The sequence below is a fragment of the Cygnus atratus genome, chromosome 19, assembly GCF_013377495.2.
Source record: "Cygnus atratus isolate AKBS03 ecotype Queensland, Australia chromosome 19, CAtr_DNAZoo_HiC_assembly, whole genome shotgun sequence".
Classification (NCBI taxonomy): Eukaryota; Metazoa; Chordata; class Aves; order Anseriformes; family Anatidae; genus Cygnus; species Cygnus atratus.
In genome coordinates this window covers 8432291-8453882 of record NC_066380.1, presented here as the reverse complement: position 1 = coordinate 8453882, position 21592 = coordinate 8432291, and the positions used below count along the sequence as shown (strand labels likewise).

Genomic DNA, 21592 nt, shown 5'->3' with positions numbered 1-21592 from the left:
GCGAAGCAGAAGAGATGCGGGCTGAGAGCGTCAATCAGCCAAAACATGATGCAGGTTCCAGAGACCCCCAGGGAAGTCACCTCACTCAGTCTTTTCACGCTCCTGAGCTCATGTCAGCATTTGGACCGAGGAACAGAGGCTCTGTAATGGCAGTGGTGCTAGGAACCACCCTGCGCTCATTTACCTTCACCAGCTGACCAGGAGCAGTGGAAGGAAGACTCCAGCAGTGCCCACTCCAGCAAGAGGCCCATTCCTCCAACAACCACAGCAGTCGCGATGGCTACGAAAAAGCCATCCAACAATGCTCTTCAAAAGGTACCTGGACTTTTGAACACATTTCTTTGGCCCACACCTCTTCTTGCCTCCCTCCCCAAAAGCTTTGAGCTCCTGGGGCAGTTGAGATTGCCTTTCACAAATGCTGTTTTGGTCAAAGCCTGAAATCGCCGCGTGTCCTGGGATGGCAGCAGCAGCCTGGGACGTCCCTGCCCTAGCACCAGCGCAGTCCCCAGGTATCAGTGACCGTGCAAGCTCTCCAACAATGCTGTTAAGCCACAGAGGGAAGCAGGAGCACTCCCTCGCAGGGGCTCACTCCGCAAACTGCGCACCAGGAGGAGAAGAGGGGCCACTGGTCCCCGACAACGTCCTGCCCAGGGCACCCCATGGGCTCACCCAGCCCGGTGCTGGGGGCGATGCTCGGGTAGGACCAGGGCGACAGCTCCCTGGATCCACGTCTGCAGTGCCGGCAGCAGCAACGCCAGGCGCTCGCTGGAGCTGGCTCACGCGCGTTTACACTGCCAGGGGCTGACGAGAAGCTTTGAACTGCAACCGCAAACCAAAACTCCCCCTGATCAGCCACAACTGAGGGTTTCCTGATGCTTATGGCACAAATGGCTTCAGACGAGTGTTCCCTGGGCAGCAAGAGGCAGAACCTGACTCCTGGAGCCCTTCTAAATTTCATGTCCTTGCTTCAAAGCAAGGAGAAAATAGCCACCCCCAATTACGTGGAAATAAAGAGCTTTCCAACTTAGTTCACATGGGCAAAGCAATATATTTTCACCTAATCTTTCTCTTGGAAATGGTCAGTTTTAGCTGAAATCAAACATGTATGCATACTAAAAATAATAATAATAATAAAAAAATAATCACAAATCAGCCCAAGGCAGACACTCAGCCTGGAAACTTAAATCCCAGCACTTAAAGTCTGGCAAGGTCATCAGAAACCGAGAACAAAGCCTTGTACACGAGGTAGTTGTAAATTTTAAACAGTGTGTAACTCCCTTTACTGAGGTAGATGAAAAGACACACCTACTGAAAACCATGGGCAACATTTCTTGTATCTTGCCTTATCTCTGCGGCGAGGCTTACCATAGAAAATTTCAGCAGAACTTTATAGATGTGAGCATCCGTATTGTTAACGACCTTTCCTTCCCTCTGTAATAATATATAACGATCTATGTGTACATATATGCAAAGAGAATTTTTTTATCTCCCCCCCCCCGCCTTTTTTTTTGTCTACTGTGAGGGAATTGGGCTCTGATTGCAGTTCCTATAGGGTCAGCATCTGCTCTACCAATTATTATTCACAGAAGTGGGGAACAGCAGGCAGGAGAGCAGTGAGCAGGAGGCCCGTGAGCTGCGGATGCTGCACTCGGAGGGGAGGGACACGGCTGGTCTTGTGAGGTCGTGTCCCCAGACTGCCACCCTGACATCCCCCCCTCCCTGGACAAAGGGACCCTCCCGTGCTCCAAACTGCAGTGTCCAAATGCTCATCCCAGACATCTGCAAATCTTGTTTATGCCACAGGCAAATGCCACACTGCCAGTGCCTGGGACCACCCCCAGACTCCAAAGTGATGCTGGAAAAGGGAGTTTCACCCTGCGGGCCTTACACCAGATACAGCTGGCAGCACAGACCCCTTGAGCACCCGTCCTGGTGCACAGACGGAGGCAGCAATTGAAATCAACAGCTTCACCTCACCTCGGCAGAGGAAGCAGGCACACCTGCTGGGTCTCACCACGGACGTGATGGCTTCTCAGAGCAAAAGGCCTTCTCCTCGTCTCTCTCTCCCCACAAAAACCTGGCCACTGCCAGCTCCATCTCTTTGGGAGAGGCTGGGGACACTTTGCCCATCGCACACCCCTGGCAGGAGGGCTCCAGCACCCTGCCCCATGCAGGTCCCACCTGGAGGTTTGCACAGCAGGGCTGAGAGCTCCTCCTGCAGCGATGGACGGCAGCCAACAGGCACGAGGAGGAGCAGGAGGGGCAGGAGGGGAGCAGGGGGAGGAGAGGGAGAGAAATAAGTGTCCTGCATGAGACGGATGGAGAGCAGGGTGAGAAGCAAGCTGCGGAGGGAGGGAAGGGGGAGCAGGTCTGCACACAGCACCTGGCACAGCCGGGCTCTGTCGGGGACACCTCCATCGCTGGGCAGGTGCCAGGAGGAGGAGGGACCCAGATTACACGGCCCTCTGGAGGATGGCCGGGGCTCTTCTTGTTTGGTTGCTTCTTTGGGGTCTTGTTTGTTTGCCTGTTTGTTTGTTGTTTTTCCCAGCGCCTCGGCAGAAAGCACAATGCGGGCGGTCCTCCAGCTGCAGCCGATGGGACCGGCCCTCTGCTGAGCCCGGGGAGGAGGAGGAGGCTGCTGCTGGAGAAAGGCAGGCTCTGGCTCCCCAGGACAAGGAGGCAACCCCAGGACAAGGAAGAGGAGGAGGAAGGCACCTTCAAGGAGGAGGAGGGCGCTTTGCAGCTCTGGCAGGGTGGCATTGCCACCAGGGCACAGGGCTGGTGGTCAGCAGGATCAGTGTGGGTGCCCCAGGTCTGCTGGGCTCTGCTTGCTTTCACTGTTAGCCCCTTCCCCACTGCCTAACCTACCTCTCACCCCCCAAGGGGAACTGCCATCCTGCAGACGGAAGCCCCTCTTTCCTGCCTGAAGGAAACCAGCTCTCCCCCTGCTCTCCCTGTACCCAGGATGCGTGATCCCAGCACTGCCGTGGGCACGTGATAAAAGCAGGGCGATGTCTCCTGAACATTTCCCAATGGGAACAGAAGATGGGTGAGGAAAGGGCACAGGCAATGAATGGCACCTGGCTCTGGAGAAACCCCTGTCCCGTTTGCAGGGAGAAGGCAACGAACCCGTCCTGGCTGTGGGTGCAGCAGGGGTGGTGCCAAGCCAGGTCTCCACAGCTCTGGAAGGCAGTGAGGTAGGGCTGAGGCTGGGCCTGGTGGCGAGACCTTCCCAAGGGAAAGTGGGATGGGGGAAAGCAGAGGACAGAGAGAAGTGGGAAAAGCACGAGAACAGGAGGGTGGGAGAAAGGGTATTTAGGGAAAACATGAAAGAGAGAGGAACAGAATTAAAGAATGCAGGCATGGCTGCATGGAAGTACCAGGAAGATTAACAGACGGAAGAGCAGGAACGGGATCAAGGGGTACCCAAGGAGGGACAGTCCCCATAAGGGACCTGGGTGCCAGGAGAAGCGTGGCAGCTCTTTTGCCCACGGATCTGGGAGAGGGGGAAGTATCATTCTTGGTGGTCACACCTCCAGTTTGCTGGGATTGTTTCCAGACCTGCAGCCCTCTCTGTCCCACCCACAGCTGCTGCGCGCTGGCTCTCTCCCTGCACCTTAATCAAGTGCAGGCTCGGTGCTAATAAGTGACTTTAAGCAGGTCTGTCATTCCTGGATTTGGGGTTAGGGGGCTGCAGAGGGAAGTGGGGGGTTGCCGGGAACAGAGAAAGTGGGAAATAAATCTACAAATGATTAACACTGAAGTTTTCACAGAAGGGAGAGGAGCCCAGCCCCAGGGGAGGGTCACCTCCAGCTTTGCTGGTCCCTCCTGGAGTAACAGTGACCTCCTGTGGCTGCGGGCCTGTCCCGAGGGGCTGCTTATTCCCTCCGGCTGCACTTGTGCTTTCCCCACCAAACCCGCACACAAAACCACTGCCACCATCCAGGGAAGTCAGCATCGACACTGAGGCAGAGGCAGGCTTGGGAGGTGGCTCCAGCAGGCTCCCGGTGGTGGAGCTGGTCCTTCACCGGCTCACTCACCTCCCTGGTGTCGTTGTCCTGGATCAGGGCGTACAGAGGCACCACGCGGTTGATCTCCAGCAGCACTGGCGTGGGGCTGAGCTGCTCCTTGCCTGGGCGCCGGCACAAGTGGCAGGTGGATGGGCAGCGCCCCTTCTCCTCGCAGTGGATCTCCACGCCGGAGATGAGGTGGTCGTCAGAAAGCATCTGCGCAGTCAGCAGGCCCGAGAGATAGGTGATGAATGGCATGGATTTCAGTTCCTTCTTGTTCCCGAGCTCGGTTGTTTCTGGTTTAGAGAGAGGGAAGAAAATAAATAGGATTAAAGAAATCTCAGCACGGTCCTTTTCCCCAAAGCCAAACTTCGTTGCAGCCAGGATAAATGCAGCTGCTGAAGGTGTGGGCCAGGCGGGAGCAGGAAACCAGAAAGGTCAAGGAGAGGAGAAAACCAGGGCTTGCAGGTCGCTGCCGGGGAGCGGGTCGAAAGCGGGAGCATTTCCAGCCAAACACTTCTACAGTGACAGAAGTGACCGTGTTCTCATTCCTCTTTTTTTTGTGATTTGCATCTTCACTTCCTGTGCTTTGAAAAAAAAAAAAACCACCCAAGTGCATCTTCCCTGCCAGGAGAAACCTCTCCAAAGGGACACGTCAGGGACTGAGTGCCCTCACCCCACCCCAGCACCAGCCCTCCCAGTCCCCATGTCCTTCGTTTGGGCGATGCCTCAGGCAGGGCACTGAGACTGACCGAAGGCAAAGAGATTTGGCATGGGATGAAGTCCCATGGCAGAGAGGCTCAGTGACAGGACAGAACAATCTCACCACAGGGGGAACAGATGGGAGCATTTCCAACACCAAGCTGTCAAGACCCTGCTTTTAGGAAACATTTAGGACTTTGAAACCCATTGTGAAGCTTCCTGGTGGTCTAATCCACAGGGAGAGAAACCCAGAAAGCCCGACTTTTTTCTTCTGACTTGGCCCAAAAGCTCACTGAGGACCAGGAAAGGATTGCACCTGGTGATACCCTGAGAAGAGAAGGCAGGACTCCCATCTTTGTGCTGTATGCTGCTATTTTAACTCTTTAATCAGATCCTTCCTCTTGGGTTGACCGAAGAAGGAAGACCCCCAACCTTCATGGCCTACAGAAGAGAAACCTTTCTCGTCCTGTGCCCGAACAGGGCTCACGACACCAGATGGGGGATGGATGCTGCCTTCAGCAACAACTTCCCCATCCCAAGAAGTTGCTGCAAAGGAACGAGTTTTGTCTCCGTGCCCTCGGCTTGCAGTGACATGCAGCTGATCTGGCAAGGCACTTGTCAATTAGAAATACAAATAAACACAGCATTCATTCATTCCTCTTGAAGCCCTTCGGGCTAGGGACAGCCCTTCCCCTTCTGCCAGGCTGTCAGGGAACACTTATGTGCGCAGGATCAAAGCTGTCAGGGGAAGACGAGCAAATTCCAAGCAGCCCGTCCTCCAGTGGGATTAGGGGGGACAGTTGCTAAGATAAATTAAAACAAGGCTGTGACAGAGGTGTCTCTGTATCTCGGGAGACAATGGTATACACAGACATGGAAAAAGAGCCTCAGAGCTGGTTCTTGGAAAGATTATCTTCTGGGAGAGTGGCTCCAGGCAACTGCAAGCCTCGTAAGGGAAAGCCATGACACTGCTAAACCGGGTGGCTCATGAAGAGGGAAGCTACGAGGCAAGGCTTGAGCCTCTCCTGGCCTCTGGATCAGACTAACTCTTGTTGTAACACAGCCACTGAACGACACTTAGAAGAGGAAGAGAAAGAAGAAGACAACAATGACTGTTCCAGGCTGCAAAGCTCGTTCACCAGAGCTCAAGCAGTCTCAGTCCAGTCAGAGATCTTCCACAGGAAGGAAGTTTTGGAGTCAGGCGTTAAGGGAGAACATTAATACACAACAGAAGAGAAAGCGGAATCACTTCATCTCATGATGGGCAATGGGATATCAAACCTTCCTTCCTGAGCTGGTGGCTTGACAGCCCAGAATCACAGACTGCTGGCATCCAACGGCTGGACCTAGCCTTAACACGGACTATTGCTTAGCCAAAACTTGGCTGTGGCTTGTTTCATGATGTAGCGCACAGTTTCAGGCCTTTCTGAAAACCAAGTTTCAAACCACACCCAGGCTTCTACCGACAGCTGGAAGAGGACCTGAAGGCAGCCCAGGCTGGGTGGGCGGCACAGCCATGCTGTTGGAGCACTGCGTGGGGATGCTTCATTTCAGGAACCTTTCTGGGCTCTCTGCTCTGGGCCTCTCTGCCTGCGTCCCCTCTGCTTCGAAGCACGGGGCACGCGATGCAATTGCTCATGGTGCTTGTGGCCTCAGGGGCTCTTAGAGTACCAACAAGTAGTACAGGGTGGGATGGATAAGTGGGAAGAGCAACCTTCCCTGGTCCTCCTCAGCTGCCACCTCGGTTTGGAAGGAGCAAGCCGAGGTGAGTAAAAGGCAAATTAAACCTCTGAGCAAGAGCTCCTCCCTGCAGGACAGCTAACCCAGCTGGAACCTGAGCTCGTCCAGCACATCCTGCCCCTCCATCCACCTCGTTTATCCTCCACTGCCAGGAAAGGGCACTGATGGCAGGGTGGTGGAGGTGGTGGCTGAAAGAGCTCTCCAAAGGGATGGGCACGAAGGCGAGGGCTCCTCCTTCCTCCTGATGGAAACACAAGTTGGGCGCAGCCATTCAGGAGCAGCAGTCACCAAACGGAGCTGCACACGGGGAAGAGCAGAGGGCTGCAAATAAAATGAGGTAGAAAAGCAGCGGCTCGTCAGGGAGGCTGCGTGTGCACAGCTCCCCTTCTCAGCCACCTTCTCAGCCACAGAAGATTGACCGTCGAGGCGGGTGACGGGTGGCAGACTTGTCAGCACGGCAGACTTCCTAGGTAGGGTGGTAATGGGTGTCTGCATTTAATCCTCTTTATTGCAGTTGAAGCTCCAATCGCTTTGGGGAAAGGAATTGCGTTGTAGATTGGGTTCCTGGGGACGTGAGGGGTTACTGCAGCTGAGGTTAACAGTTCAGTGTGCTGGAAACTAATTCACGGTGTTCCCTTGTACTGCAGAGGCTCTGGGTACAACTCCAAATGAGGAAAATGAAATAGGACATGGCTCATCAGAGGGAGACGGGCTTCGCTGCCAAATCACCAGCTCTCATCCAGATGAGCACTTGGAAGCCATCAGCACTGGAAAGCAGTTCCTGGTAGCTTTTGTGGAACGAGCTTTGGGGGCTTAAGTACAGTCCTAACAAAATAATCACCCCGTTCCTGCTATTAAAACCTGAGAGTGCCAGCAGCGCAACCTGCTCGTGAGCCAGCTCCTCTGGGGCTGGGGAGAGGCGGCGCGGAGGAAGTGCTTCTCCTGGTCGACGTGCTCTGGGATGAAAGCGTCAGCCCCAGGTGCCTTCGGGCTGCACTCGTCCCTCGAAAGCTGGTGATTTCCCTGATGGAGAGCGTGCTGCCCTCTTCCCACCCACGTCACTTGCAGCGACGCACAGAGGAGTTACTGAATCTGGGAGATGCATCCCCCAAATACACGAGTGTGTTCCTGGACCTGCCACTGCCTCTTGAGCCAAGGGAGAGCTGAGGGGTCCCTGTGCCTCCCTCTCCCCTCTCTCGAAGGCAGGTTTGAGGGATTTGCTCTGCCGCCTGCACACACAGCTCTGCTCCCCAAGGCAAACCCGACAGGGAACTGGAGAAGCCCCCACACTCCTGGAGGCTTGCTCTGGCTTTTATTATCTCGGTGCTGCAGAGGGCTCACCAGCAATGAGACCCAGCTGACTGGCTTCTGCTGGGGCTTACATACGCGTGGCCTAGCCCTGCTCCTGCTGAAGTCAAAGGAAGTTTCTGCCGTTGGATTGGAGAATCAGAACCAGACCCTGAAACGTAACGTTGCAATGCCATCGCTGGTTGCCAGTGAAGCCAACAGAAACACTCCTGTTGTCTTCACTGCAAGCTGGGCCAAGTAAACTTAGCTTCATTGTTCAGGTCCACGTTGCACAAGCCCCGTGCACGACTGGGTAACCTCCCAGAGCACTCCTTCCAAGCCTCTGCCTTGTTCTCAGGGAAAGGCTTTGCAGGTGACTGCTGCTGGGGAGCTCTGCAGAGCCCAGCCTGGCAGCACGGCGAGGCTCGGCCACGGGGGCTGCAGCGCACCGGGAGGGAGGACGGAGGGGTTCCTTATCGGCCCTTGCATCTGAACGTGCTTTCGCTAATGCTGCTGGCGACTGGCAACTGGCAACATCTGCTTGGAAGCACAGCGCCGCGGATGTGGTTAGACGCATCACGGCAACTTGTGGGAGTTATTAGTTTGTTTGTTTGTCTGAAATATGTATTTAGAAAAAAAAAAACACAAACGACAACACAACAAATAAAATCACAGCCTTCCGCTCAGCATCAAGCCTTGCGTAAGAAAGGAGGATGAGCAGCACGGGGCGTGCAGAGGCACTGGTCACCTGCCCCGGTGCACGGCTCTGGCTCCGTGCCCCACCAGGACTCAACAACCCCACAGCACGAGGCCACTGCCTGCAGCTAGCACGGTCCCTGCTGGGGACGCAGCACTTACAGACGTGAGGAAAGGCTCACGGCATTACCAGTAGCACCTCCTAGTGCTGGGACAAGAGGGAAGCATGATAATGCTACTGCTGTAACAACCACCAAATACAACACCTAACTTTTGTACTGGAGGGCTGTTTGGTCTTGAGGGCTCCCAGGAGGCGATGGTTTTGTTCATGGTCCAGCCTTTTATACTGTGCCTTTTCCAAAAGATCCCGAGCCATTCCAAAACCAGGAATCACTCCACTTACCACAAGAATGTAGCCACATCAGGGCTAGGATGTGGTAGCTCTTCAACAGCAGAAAAGCTTGGAACAAGAAGAGGAAGAAGCTCTCCAGCTGAAGCTGTGAGAGAATTTAAGGAACAGACCCAGGTAGGGATACCTCCGGGTTAACCCTGCTGACACCCACAGCCTGATCAGCTGGGACTAAGTTAGGACCTGGGCTTTGCATTTCCACACAAGGCAGAGAACATTCTGGTCCACCTTCCCCTGCTGCCTCCCTCCAGCCGGGCAGACCTGGCCACCAGCTAGGGATTTAGGTGGGGATTTATGGCCGAGACGGCCGCCGGTTTGTTACCTGGCGGAAAAAACACCCCGTTTGTTTGCAAATCCATCGAAAGGGAGCGAGAAAGGAAATCAATAGGCATGTTTGCCGGGGAATTTCTCTTGCAGTGAGCTATTGTCAGAGCAGCAGCCGACAGGTCTGTGCGGAGCTCAGCCGGCTCCATCGCTGCCTGCTGCGAGCGCTGGGCACGCGGTGCTGCGGGGAGGCGTGGGGCGATGGCAGGGGAACCCGCTCGGGATGCGTGCATGGGAAGCACAGTGCCAGCCCCTGCTGCCACCCAGGACACACCGTAAGGGCCGAGCCACCGAGCAGCCAGCAACCCCTGTGTGTGTGGGGCTCACGCACCGGCTGCGGCACATGGGAGCTCGCCGAGGAACCGTGAGCAATGTGTCCATCCCTCGGCGTGGCATCCTGCGTGGATGGCACGGGCAGTTTGGGGCTGGGCATCGCCACAGCCTGTCTGCCAGGGACCAGCATCCCCTGTGCTGGTGCTGGCGAGCAGGAGAGTGCCCGTGGGAGCCCCCCTCGAGCGGTGTGGGCTGCGTGTGGCCGTGCCACCGGTGGGGCTGTGGGGGCAGTTGTGGCCAGCTTGGTCCGTGAGGACCTGCTGCCCTCTGGTGGCTCTCGGGCTGCAAAACGCTGCTCCGAGCCCGTCCAGCACCTCGGCTCTCGCCCTTAGGCCAGCCCCACACCCTGGGGAGCCGCTCTGGCAGCCCCCGGGAGCAGCCTCCTCCCTTTGGGGCTTCCCGACCCCTTCCCACCCCACCGCGGCCACCGTGCCCCCAGCGCCCCGCTGCCTCCCTCTGTGGGCACCCCGCTCGCCGCCCCTGCTCTACCCGCTGCTTGCAGCCAAACTCACACCACAGATAGAGGAGATGTTTCTTAACACCATCAAGAACAGCCTTGCAAGTCCAGGGCATTCAGGAAAAAAAAAATAATCCGGGAGGGTTTTTAGCGCACGCAAACAAACCTCTATAAAAGTGGGCAGCACAGGTTCCACTGCTGTGCCTGGTTTTGCAAGCCCTGCAGAGCCCAGCAGCCCTCCCGCTGCCTGTGCTGGTTCACGCCAAAGCCCTGCCCTGCCCACCACATCCTCAGCATCACCATGGTGCTTGGCCCCTGCCTCTGAGCCATTGCAAACCCCAAGGACAGCTCCGCGACCCCCAAATTGCTGCTGTTGTCTCCCATGGGCTGTTGGCTGCACGTCCTCCCTGTCCTTCCTTGTCACGGTGCAGGGTCCCCATACCCTGACACACTGGGTAACAGCATTGGCTCGTTGTTATCACCTCTAACCAAGTCCACAGTGTCCTTTGTTTTTTCCCCAGGATGCATTAAAGGATTATTTCCCCAAAGCGTTCCTTTTTCAGACGTGGGACCTCACAAAATCTGCCAGACCACGCTGGTTCAATCCCAACATCCACCTCGATTCCCTGCAAAATTCATCACTGAAAGAGCATCTCCCGGGGGACTCCCGGGGAGTTTCACCCTTTGGCTCTTTATCCCTGAGCTCACTGTGATGCAGCCCACCACAACACAGGGCAAGGCAGGTCCTTCATTCCAGGTCAAGCCACTTTTCCAGACCACCTGGCTGAACAAGTCGTACCTGCCGCATTTCCCAAAGGACTGGACTGCACTCGCTGCGCTCAGACCCACAACCGCGTCCGACCTGGATGCAGTGGTGATGCCCGGAGGTGGGAGCAAGCCCCACGTCCCCTCCCTGGGCACAGCTCACCCCAGGGACTCTGTGCTCAGCAGCTTCCCGCTGAGGTTTGTTGCGTGGAGCCTGAAGCACAGCACGAAATCAGGAGAACATAAATCTCACTCATTTTCCTTTGTGAGACAAGCCCAGATTTGCATCCACTCTGCCTCCAAGTGCCTTCGCTGCCTGCATTGCTCTCTCTGCTGTTTCCTGGTCCTTGCTGGGGTCAGCAAACCCCACGGAGGATGCACTGTACCCTTCAGCATGAGGTCTGGGCCCCACGGCTGCTGGCATGGTGCAGGGTGCGCTGTCCTCCCTGCACATATGGATGGAGAAGCCCCATGCAGGGTTTGTGACAAATGTTTAAACTGCGAGCTCACCTCTTTCACAGATGGAATTTCTCCATGCCACAGATCTCCACCTGTGCTCCCGCAGAGGAAGCCCCAAGCCCGGCCATTTCCTGATCTGCTGCACTGCACCACTGGGTAACAGTAAAACTCATTTCTCTGCTATCAGTGAAGCAGCCTGAAGACTCCTGAATGAAATTCGAGCTGGAGTGGGGCCCGTGTTACCGATATTCCTCACACCAGCACAACCCTGCAAAATGCCAGGGCAGAGCCACGATCGGGTTGCTGAAATCCTGCCTCTGATTTCAGCCATCAGAGCCCATCTGATGGGTAGAAGAGCCGTCTGATAGAAAGGTCAGAGGGACGACAAGGAGGAGGGAAGAGGCAGGAGGGAAATGACTGATTACATGATTAACGACTCTACTCATTAGTCCTGTGCGACAGAGCTGCCATCCTTTGCTACCTCCCATGTGTGAGAAGGGATCAATCTGGGTGAGTGCACGTGCTGTGAGCACGTTAAAATCTGCAGAGCAAGAAGGGGGTGACAGGAGCAGCCTCCAAGGTGGCTCTTCCAATCCCTTGTGCTTCGGGAAGGGTTACGGAGCCCACCCCAGCACGGTCACAGCCTGCGCTTCCACTGGAGCACCCTGGGGCTGCTAAAGAAAATGGCAGGAAAAGGTGCAGGGGCTGGGCACAGATGTGACAGCTTTTGCAGGAGGCCTCATAGAAAGCTATGTTGTCTTATTTTTTAGAAGTTTTTAATGCTTATGAAGAGCTTCATAAGCAGCAGCCTCCACACCCTCTCTAGTTAGCCCTGCGGGAAGCAGAAAGCTGAACATAAAGCTCTTGCAAAAAGCTCCTAGGGGCACCCTGTGCCTGGTCTTGCTGAGGGCACAGTCCCACCGACCACCGGGTTTCCATCACCAAACCACCAGGTGGACCAGGCCGGCTACTCAGCAAGGCCACCCTGCAGGTGACAGCTCACAGCCTGGTCTGGAGGGTACAGCCACAGGTTTTGCTTCCGAACCCTGCCTGTTTTCCCCTGCATGGTGTGGCTGGGATTACAGAGGCCTCCCAGCAGCACGTCTCCGTTCAGACACCCTCACACAGCACCCCGTGGTCCAACTCAGTGCCCTGGCGGATGCCTCCTCCACCTCGTCCATCTCAGCTCTTCCGATCCTGACCCGCCAACCGAGTCCCCAAAACCCAGCAGCGCCACCTCTTTCAACACCAGAGCTAAAGTTCTCCCCTGACTGAGGATCCATCCCCAAAGTGCACAATTCCCCCCAAACCTTTGATTTCCTGCACCGCTCGCTGGCCACCACTGCCAGCATCTGGGCTACTGTGAGGAAGGACTTATTGCCAGGAGGTGCCCTGTGCAAGTGCTCGAGTAAGCAGCCGCAGCTGTGGATCTGCTCATTGGCAATATTTATGTGCGCCACGCAATCAACTGATTACATCTGCATCTAAAAATAGGCATTTTTGTGCTGGGACTCTACGGGCTGCTTCGGAGCGGTTTCTGAGAGGGGTGAGAAATGCAGAGCTGTGGTGTGAGACCCGAAACCCAGCCGGGGCGCTGCCTCCACCGGCAAGGCCGGACAGAAAGCAAAGAGGCTGCGGCCCAGCAGGGGTGGAAATGAGGATGGAAAAGACCAGCTGAGTACATATACACAGACGGGGGCCTCAACGCAGACGGGCGTGTAAGAAAATGGGGGAAAAAATGAAAACAAAAAAAAGATTTTTATCTTCTATTGACAGGAATCTCAGCACAGAATAGCATGTAAGAAAACTGGGGGAAAAATTAAAAAAAAAAAAAAAGATGATTAAGTTTTATTGATAGGAATTTCAATGCAGAATGGTGTGTAATAAAACAGGAAAAAAAATGAAGAAAAAAAAGGTTATTAAGTTTCTACGAAATTCTATTCTGTTCTAAGTTTTACCGACAGGAATCTCAGTGCAAAGTGGTGTGTAACAAAATGGGGGAAAAATGAAAAAAAAAAACAAGATTTTTAACTTTTATTGACAGGCAGAAGCCTCAATACAGGATGGCATGTAATAAAAAGGAGAAAAAATAAAATTAAAAAAAATCTAAATATTTATTGACAGGAATCTCAGTGCAGAAAGTGGTGTGTAATAAAACTGGGGAAAAATGAGGGGAAAAAACGATTTTTAACTTTTACTGACAGGCAGGAACCTCAGTGCGTAGTGGTGCGTAACAAAACTGGGGACAAAAATGAAGAAATATATATGTTTTTAACTATTCCTGACAGAAGCATGCGGAGGCAGGCCGCACCCCGTGCCCTGACCCGGGAGGCTGTGAGGACTCCAACTCCCAGCGCGCCCCGCGGCGCGGCGCACTGACGTCACGGGGGAGCGGCGGCGCGGGGCATGGCGGGGGAGCGGCGCGCGCGGCCCGGCGGCGGCGGGCAGGTAGGCGCGGGAGGGGGGGGGGGCGGGGCGCGGCGGTAACGGCGCGGGGAGGGGGCAGGGCCCGGGCTGGGTCCCGGCCCCGCCGTCAGCTGCCGGGGGAGCGGCGGGAGCCGGCCTGAGGGGCCTGAGGGGCCTGAGGGAGGGCTCGGGGGTGGCGGCTCTGAGGAGAGCCCCCGGTGCGGGGCGGTCTGACGGGGGCTGCTGCGGCCCGCGGTGGGGGGGGGCCGGGCGGTAACTGGGAGCCGTGTGGTGAAACGGGAGCCTGGGGACGGAGCTGGGACCGGGCGGTAAGTGTGGGAGCGGGCACGAAATCTGGAACCTGGTGATGAAACGGGAACCGCGGGGGGCAAAACTGGGAGCTGGTGGTAAAGATGGAGCCTGGTGATAAAGCTGGGACCTGGTGATAAATCTGCAGCCCGGTAATAAAACTGGAACCGGGTGGTAAAGCCGGAGCCTGGTGATAGAAGTGGAGCCTGCTGATAAAGCTGGAAGTGGGTGATAAAGTTGGAGCCTGATAATGAAGCTGGAACCTTGCGATAAAGCTGGAACCGAGTGACACATCTGAAACCTGGTAGTAAAGCGAGAACCAGCTCGCGAAGCTGGACCCTGGCAGGTAATAAGGCCGTCTGCGAAGTGCACGGGAAGCCCGCTGCTCCCCCAGCCCGTGCTGCCCAAAAGCTGCGGAAACCACGAGAAGCTGTGGCAGGACAATCGCAGAGCCACCAAGGTCGGGAAAGACCTCCACGAAAATCTTGCTGAATATCAGGAGCGCCCACTTACAGGCTGCACGCAGCTTTACAGCCTGGCCCTCTGCTCAGGCCTCCCCTAACGCCCTTCCCTGCGGCAGAGGAACTGCCCCGGGGCCGCCCGGTGCGCAGAGCAGCACCGTGAGCGATCTGTGGGGGCACGGCTGGCTGCGAGGGCACGGTGCAGCTGAACGGGAACTTCACATCACTAAGACGCGTGCTGGCATCCTGATACAAGGGTTTTACGTGTTAAAAGCACATCATACACATCTTTGTTCTAAAAACTGGACGTGAGGTAAACCTAAACAAAATCCCCTCTCCGTTTTACGTTGATAACAGTACTTGTTCTGAAGGCAGCTTTTTATGTAACTCTCATTTTCGGATGTCAGCACTTCTACCTCATCCCTCCCTATGCAAGTCTTTTGGCATACTTTCAAGGAAAATAATAATGAGCCTTGGATCTTATATTTCATTATTTAAAAAAAAAAAACATTTTAAAATACAGATCTTCATCCCTCAGAGGAATGTTTCTGATCTACACGGCAGTGCCCAGGCCTCTCCTTCCACAGCTAGGACATGGCTAAGAATAAAAGGGAAGTCTCTTCGGTGCCAGCACCCGGACTGCCGCAGCTCCCCAGGTGCCACCCATGTGACATTCGCTGTGCCACCAGTCCGGGGAGCCGGGGATCAGATCCCAGCCTGGGACTTGCTGGGGATTCTGGCACACCACTGAATCAGTCCCTGGAATCTGGGCCTTAAACAACCGCGGAGCCGATAAATTAAAATGATTTTTTTTTCTCTGTACGAACATAAAGAACTTTTCTTCACTGCAGTTGTCTCCTTCCACTTGAGCAAACGCTAAGCTGAAACACAGTGAACCTTTCTGTCTGAAATGCTCCCGAGGATGAAGCAGGCAAACGCAGCAGGGAAGCGAGAGTGCTGCATGCGTGCAGCCATTATTCAGAAAAAGCTCTGTTCACATCCCTCTGCGACCGGCTCTTCGTTTTAAAGACTAACTACTTCCTTCTCCTCCTCTCCCCCTAAAGGAAATGTTTTCTCCCCATTTCTTTTAAAGGCTAAGCAAGGCAATAGCAAAGGTATTGAAACCCAGTCTGCTGAATAATAACTTAATGATGTGAACCCTGCTCTGTTCCTTCTGAATGGATGGCTGCTTTAGCGAGACAGCTGCTGGGATCTGCTCCCTGCTGAGAGGGATGTGGGGATGGAGGAACCTGGTTTGAAGCTGAATGGCAGCCACGGTGCTGAAAAACTGAACCAAAACGTAAGAACGAGGGCAATGCTACAAGAGTACGGCACGAGGAGAAACTGCATACGATTAAGCTAAGAACAAGAACTACCAGTGAACACTTGCAGTCTGTATTAACAAGTGTTTGGAGTTCTGTTAACTCCCTGCAACTGCTTACGCCTGCTAGAACACTGCCACGGCGAGCTGTGTTTTGTTTGCGTGCTGAAGCATATTGGAGCATGGCAGAGGCTGACGGGAGACACTGGTGTGCAGTCCTCACCGTGCACAGTAATTCTCAGCGAGTGGAAGCTGACAAATCATTCCTCCTAGGTTTGCTTCCTGGCAAACATACGAAACCTTGAACATTTGTTTTGGCTATCTAGAAAAGCAGATTAAAGCAACCACATTTATTTCATTTGTATCTGATGTCATATCTGAATGTAGGTCTCCAGAGGTGATATATTAATGGCCTAAAGCATCGCACCATCTGGTTCCTCTTTTGATGCGCCACATTTGAACGCTTGGCTTAATCTCCCTGGGTTTCAGAGTAAATTATGTAAACTCGCATGCTTGGCAGCGGGAGATGGGCACCATGAGGAGATGATTCAGTCATCAATATCTATTGGGCTTCCTTATTGCTGCCATTACACTTCTTTCAGTTCTACTTACAAATTTTGCAAGTGAATAATTCATTGCACTAGACACTGCAAGTTAGGTTTGGAATTTTCCCGCTCTGAGATGAGCTATGATTAATCTTCCCTTTCCAAATGTGGGAAAGCCAACTGGGTTTCTTATTTTCCAGGGCTGGGAGGTAAATCAGAAATAAATTGCATGTATGTGTAACTGCTGGTGAAGACATAAATCACATTTCCTTTCTTCTTTCTTGACAGAACCGGAGCTCTTTGGAATAAATGTGAGTACCAGGTTTTGCACAGGCTAAAGGTGGCTTCGAAAGCCATGGCTTCTGCCCCTCAGCTCAACTCGGATGCACTCCGCGAGGTCCTGGAGTGCCCCATTTGCATGGAGTCCTTCACCGAGGAGCACCTGAGACCCAAGCTCTTACACTGCGGGCACACCATCTGCAAACAGTGCCTGGAGAAACTGCTGGCTAACAGCATTAATGGGATACGCTGCCCCTTCTGCAGCAAAATCACCCGGATCACAAACTTAGCTCAACTGACTGACAATCTCACTGTGCTGAAGATCATAGACACCGCAGGACTGGGGGAGGTGGTGGGTCTCCTCATGTGCAAGGTCTGCGGGCGAAGGCTGCCAAGACACTTTTGCAAGAGCTGTAGCTTGGTTTTATGTGAGCCCTGCAAGGAGGCATCGCACGTGCCCCAAGGGCACAGTGTCATCGCTATCAAAGAGGCTGCTGAGGAGCGTAGGAGGGAATTTGGGACAAGGCTTGCCAGACTTCGGGAGCTCATGGATGATCTGCAGAAAAGAAAAGCATCTCTGGAGGGTGTTTCGAGAGACCTGCAGTCTAGATACAAAGCAGTTCTGCAAGATTACAGCAAAGAAGAGCGCAAGATCCAGGAAGAACTTGCCAGGTCACGCAAGTTCTTCACCACCTCTTTATCTGAAGTGGAGAAGGTAAATAATCAGGTGATGGAGGAACAAGCTTATCTACTGAACTTAGCAGAAGTGCAGATATTGTCTCGCTGTGATTATTTCCTTGCCAAAATAAAGCAGGGAGATATAGCTCTGTTGGAGGAGGCAGCAGATGAGGAGGAGCCTGAACTGACAAACAGTCTCCCAAGGGAGCTGACTCTTCAAGAGGTTGAGCTCCTGAAGGTGAGCCACGTGGGACCGCTGCAGATTGGGCAGGTGGTGAAGAAACCCCGGACGGTTAACATGGAGGAATCACTCATGGAAACTGCATCCTCCTCCTCGGTGTCATTCAGGGAGCCTGACCTGGTGCACGAAGAGGCCAGCTGCACACCGCATTCCTCCCCAGCCAAGCCGAGGATGCCCGAAGCAGCCACAAGCATCCAGCAGTGTCACTTCATCAAGAAGATGGGTTCCAAGGGCAGCCTGCCGGGGATGTTCAATCTGCCTGTCAGCCTCCACGTCACTCAACAAGGAGAGGTGCTCGTGGCAGACCGAGGCAATTTCCGAATCCAGGTTTTCACCCGCAAGGGCTTCCTGAAGGAGATTCGCCGGAGCCCTAGCGGAATCGATAGTTTTGTGTTGAGCTTCCTCGGAGCAGACTTGCCCAATTTGACTCCCCTTTCTGTCACCATGAACTGCCATGGCCTGATAGGCGTGACCGACAGCTACGATAACTCAGTCAAGGTGTACACCATGGATGGCCACTGCGTGGCGTGCCACAGGAGCCAGCTGAGCAAGCCGTGGGGCATCGCAGCGCTGCCTTCCGGGCAGTTCGTGGTCACCGATGTGGAAGGGGGGAAGCTCTGGTGCTTCACCGTGGACCGCGGGGTGGGGGTAGTGAAGTACAGCTGCTTGTGCAGCGCGGTGCGCCCCAAGTTTGTCACCTGCGATGCTGAAGGGACCATATACTTCACCCAGGGGCTGGGGCTGAACCTGGAGAACCGCCAGTACGAGCACCACTTAGAAGGGGGCTTCTCCATTGGCTCCGTCGGCCCCGATGGGCAGCTGGGGCGCCAGATTAGCCACTTCTTCTCCGAGAATGAAGATTTCAGGTGCATCGCTGGGATGTGTGTGGATGCCAGGGGAGACCTGATTGTTGCTGACAGCAGCCGTAAAGAAATCCTGCATTTTCCCAAAGGAGGAGGCCATAATATCTTGATCCGTGAAGGACTCACCTGTCCTGTTGGTATTGCCATCACTCCCAAAGGGCAGCTGCTGGTGCTGGACTGCTGGGATCATTGCATTAAGATCTACAGTTACCATCTGAGAAGATATTCCACCCCTTAAAGGCATTTCTCGAGGTAAAGCCCCTTTCGTTAGTGATTCTTCCAGCCTCCCTGCAACCTGACAGGAACCAGTTCAGGATGACTGTGTGCCATAGCCGAAGGGGCTTTGGCGTAGAGGCCGTCGTTTTTTGTGTCTAGAAACAAAATAGCATATGTGGTGGTCTGCTTTTTCTCTTTTGAATCTCTACAATAAAAAAGAACAAGCATGAAGGAAAGAATCCTTCTGGACTACTGGTTCCTTGTTCAATAAGCGGTCACTCCGTAAACGCTCTCACCTCCTTACGCCACATCGACTACAGCTTCAGCCACACTACCTTCCTTTGTGCCATAAACACCGACTGACTGCTCTAAATCACCTTCCTTAGAGGACTAGGGAGGCAATCCTCTTCCCGCCGTGGTATTTGCAAGGAACTCGGTAGCAGTTGTCTGGGTAACTACTCGAGAAGGCAATTTCTGATTGCAGCACTGCATAAAACAAAATAGCCCTCTTAAACTGCACAGAGATGGAGCTTTACTTTCAAACTTGAGAGCGAGGGTTTTCTCTCTCCATTTTTCTGGTATTCAGGAGATCGCCCCTGTCGTGCCAGTTGTGAACCGTGTCTGTTCGATGTGAAGTGAGTACAGTGCAATCATGGGAGGCCGAACGGAGCCAGAGAGCTGCCCTCTGATGGCAGCGGGGCTTTTAGTGCTAGTAAGGACTGTGCTAGTTAGAAGGGGGGAGAAGGGGGGGGGTGGAGGAAAAAAAAAAGCAGGGGGAACATACTGTTGATATTTGGAGGTGTTTTGTTATTAATTGTATCGTGGGGAGCTGTCTTGCGAAGGTAAGTCTGGTACCTTTGTCTGGGGGGAGGGAAGGGCTGGGGGAGTGGCTGGGAGAGGGTAATAAACATGATCAGATGCAATGCGCTGTGTGTTCACCTGCACCTCACCGTTCTGCATCCCTTGCATTCAGCAATATGTTTCCACCCACCTGCACTTTGCATCCCACGATGGGGATGGGGGGGGGGGGATTGTTTCACTTTTATTTTTAATACTCAGAAGCACATCCGTTGGTGCACTGCCTTTTTCTCCTCGCGCAGCAAAACGCTACATTCCTCAGCTTTTTTATGGCACCAGCAGGCACCGGAGTTCATGTTCATCACGGCTTTGGGCCAAATGAAGCACAAAACTGCAGCTGTGTGAACCAAGGCCCCCACAGTGCTACGCTCCTGGCTGATAAATGTGTACCTCAGTGTGGTGCTGCTCGCCTGGAATAGTTTATTGATGGAAAGACGCATTTAAATAGGACACAGTGGTAGCATGTTAATCTGCCACAGATAATAGTTACACTGCAGTGCATTTATTTGTTGCTATCAACAACGTAGTTGCGAATTTGGGGGCACGGCAGACAGTATAAAAGCTGATTTTATGGTGGCTGCCAAGCTACAGCAAATTGTTTGCTACTTGTCCAACAACATGTATGCAACAGGTGATTTTTTTTAAGCTCCCATAGACTTTCCCCTAGTGAAGCAGCAAAGCAAAACAGGCTTCAGAGCAGCAGCCGCAGCCAGTTGCTTTGCAGTTGCAGGGCTTCCAGAAGCAGCACTGGGAGCAAAACCCTTTTGGTAGGATTTTATTTTTTTTCCCCTTCCTGCTGTGCTCAGCCGACAAAAAGCCAGCTGTGGGATGGAGGTGCCCCCTGACCACGGCAACAAATTTTTCTTGCTGAAATTTGCTGGAAAAAGCTCGTAGAGAAGGGGGTAGGGGCTAAGGGTAGATGATGGAAGACACTAAAGGAGCTCAAGGGAATTTAATTCTCCCTTCCCTCCTGAGCTGCTCTGTGTATTTGCTGAGGCTATCAACATGCACATAATGATTTACATCCCCTGCTTCTCTTTTTGGGTGGGAGGGGGCAGTCGCCTACGGTATGTAACAGCAATTTGGGGAGCTGATCTCATCTTGCATGTATGTTTTTGGGAGATGACTACTATTACCGGGACCTTCTGCAGTTAATTACACTGTAACTCAAGGCATTTTTTTCCAGTATTATGGTAATGGCAGCTCCTCTCCTACTGATCCCTTTTAAACATCTCTCCTGTTTCCAAGAACTGCTCCAAGCAGGAAGCTACCGTGGACCTGAATAATTGAAGCAATATTATCTATGATAATATGTACCTCTGTCGTTTTCTGTTCCAATGGAATTTTTTTTTTGCAATAAACATCACACTAAGCAAGAACGTTTCCTGGAGTGCTTACAGCGACGTCAAAGCTGGTCCAGTAAACGGGCTGAGCAGTTGGTTACCCCAGTCTGTTACTGGTTACACAGCGCAAACAAAGCATGTCATCTGCTTCTCACTGAGAGATTTGGGAAAAATAACACTGCTCTGCTCTGCATCGGTGGGAGTAGGCACAGCGAAAGGTGCCTGGGTGGGCTTTGTCTGCAGCTCTTTTTCTTGTCTGGGGTTTCAGGCAGAAAAGGCAAAAAGAAAACCTGTTGTCCTCAGCCCAGGGTATGCCCTTCCCCTGACAAAACTCGATAGTGACTGTGAGATGATGTTGTGGAGCTGTATTTCTTGCCGTGGTGCCCCCACGCAATGTTGTGATTGTCTGCCAAATGAGACGAAACGGAGTAATTAAGGATTGTGATGAAATAGTTCGCCTTCTGCTCCTTACCTGGAGAAAGAACTTGTCTGGTTACACGTATGTGTTTGATTTTTAAAGGTTGTGTAATAAAGGAAAAATTGATCCAATTAAAAGTGCATTGCAAACGGCTCATTTTGTTATTAAAAACACTTCATCTCCTCCCTTTGGCGGCAGATTGTTTTTTACGGCCGGTGGGAATTAGACTTGCTAACACAACAGCTATGAGCCCCCTTTTATGCTGTCAGGATGTGCGGGATAAATCTGATCTCTTTGGCAGGTCTAACGTAACTTCATCTGACACTTCCCTACCCACCTCATAAACAAATGCTAGGGTTTCTTAAATCCACTCGCACCGATACTCCCGCAGGGCCAATACCTTACTTCTCCCTCCAGCTGATACCTGATGCTTACAAGGCCTGCTCAGAATCCACTCGCACGGAGCACGCGG

At 53.4% G+C, this 21592-nt stretch overlaps 2 protein-coding genes across 7 annotated transcripts in view; one reads left to right on the top strand and one right to left on the bottom strand.

Moving 5' to 3' along the window:
* The window catches only part of ASTN2 (astrotactin 2), a 338016-nt gene that overhangs the window by 96509 nt on the left and 219915 nt on the right, over positions 1-21592 (bottom strand). Inside the window, 1 exon segment of the mRNA XM_050714656.1 lies at positions 4041-4306. Within this exon segment, the coding sequence (XP_050570613.1) occupies positions 4041-4306 (266 nt within the window).
* TRIM32 (tripartite motif containing 32) lies at positions 13557-20738 on the top strand. 6 transcript variants are annotated; one of them, XR_007709031.1, is made up of 3 exons: positions 13558-13630; positions 16513-18952; positions 19088-20738. XR_007709031.1 is itself a non-coding variant. In XM_050714603.1 (3 exons), the coding sequence occupies exon 2, from the start codon at positions 16580-16582 to the stop codon at positions 18521-18523; it is 1944 nt and encodes a 647-aa protein (XP_050570560.1). In that variant the 5' UTR covers positions 13558-13630; positions 16513-16579; the 3' UTR covers positions 18524-18537; positions 20546-20738. The 6 variants fall into 6 exon arrangements, 2 of the variants coding, with proteins under 2 accessions (XP_050570559.1, XP_050570560.1); XR_007709033.1 differs by having other exon boundaries at positions 16513-19136; positions 20608-20738; XR_007709030.1 differs by having other exon boundaries at positions 16513-19136; positions 20546-20738.

Excerpts from the sequence above, each read along its gene's own strand:
- TRIM32 (XM_050714602.1), top strand. The coding sequence starts at position 16,580 with ATGGCTTCTGCCCCTCAGCTCAACTCGGATGCACTCCGCGAGGTCCTG.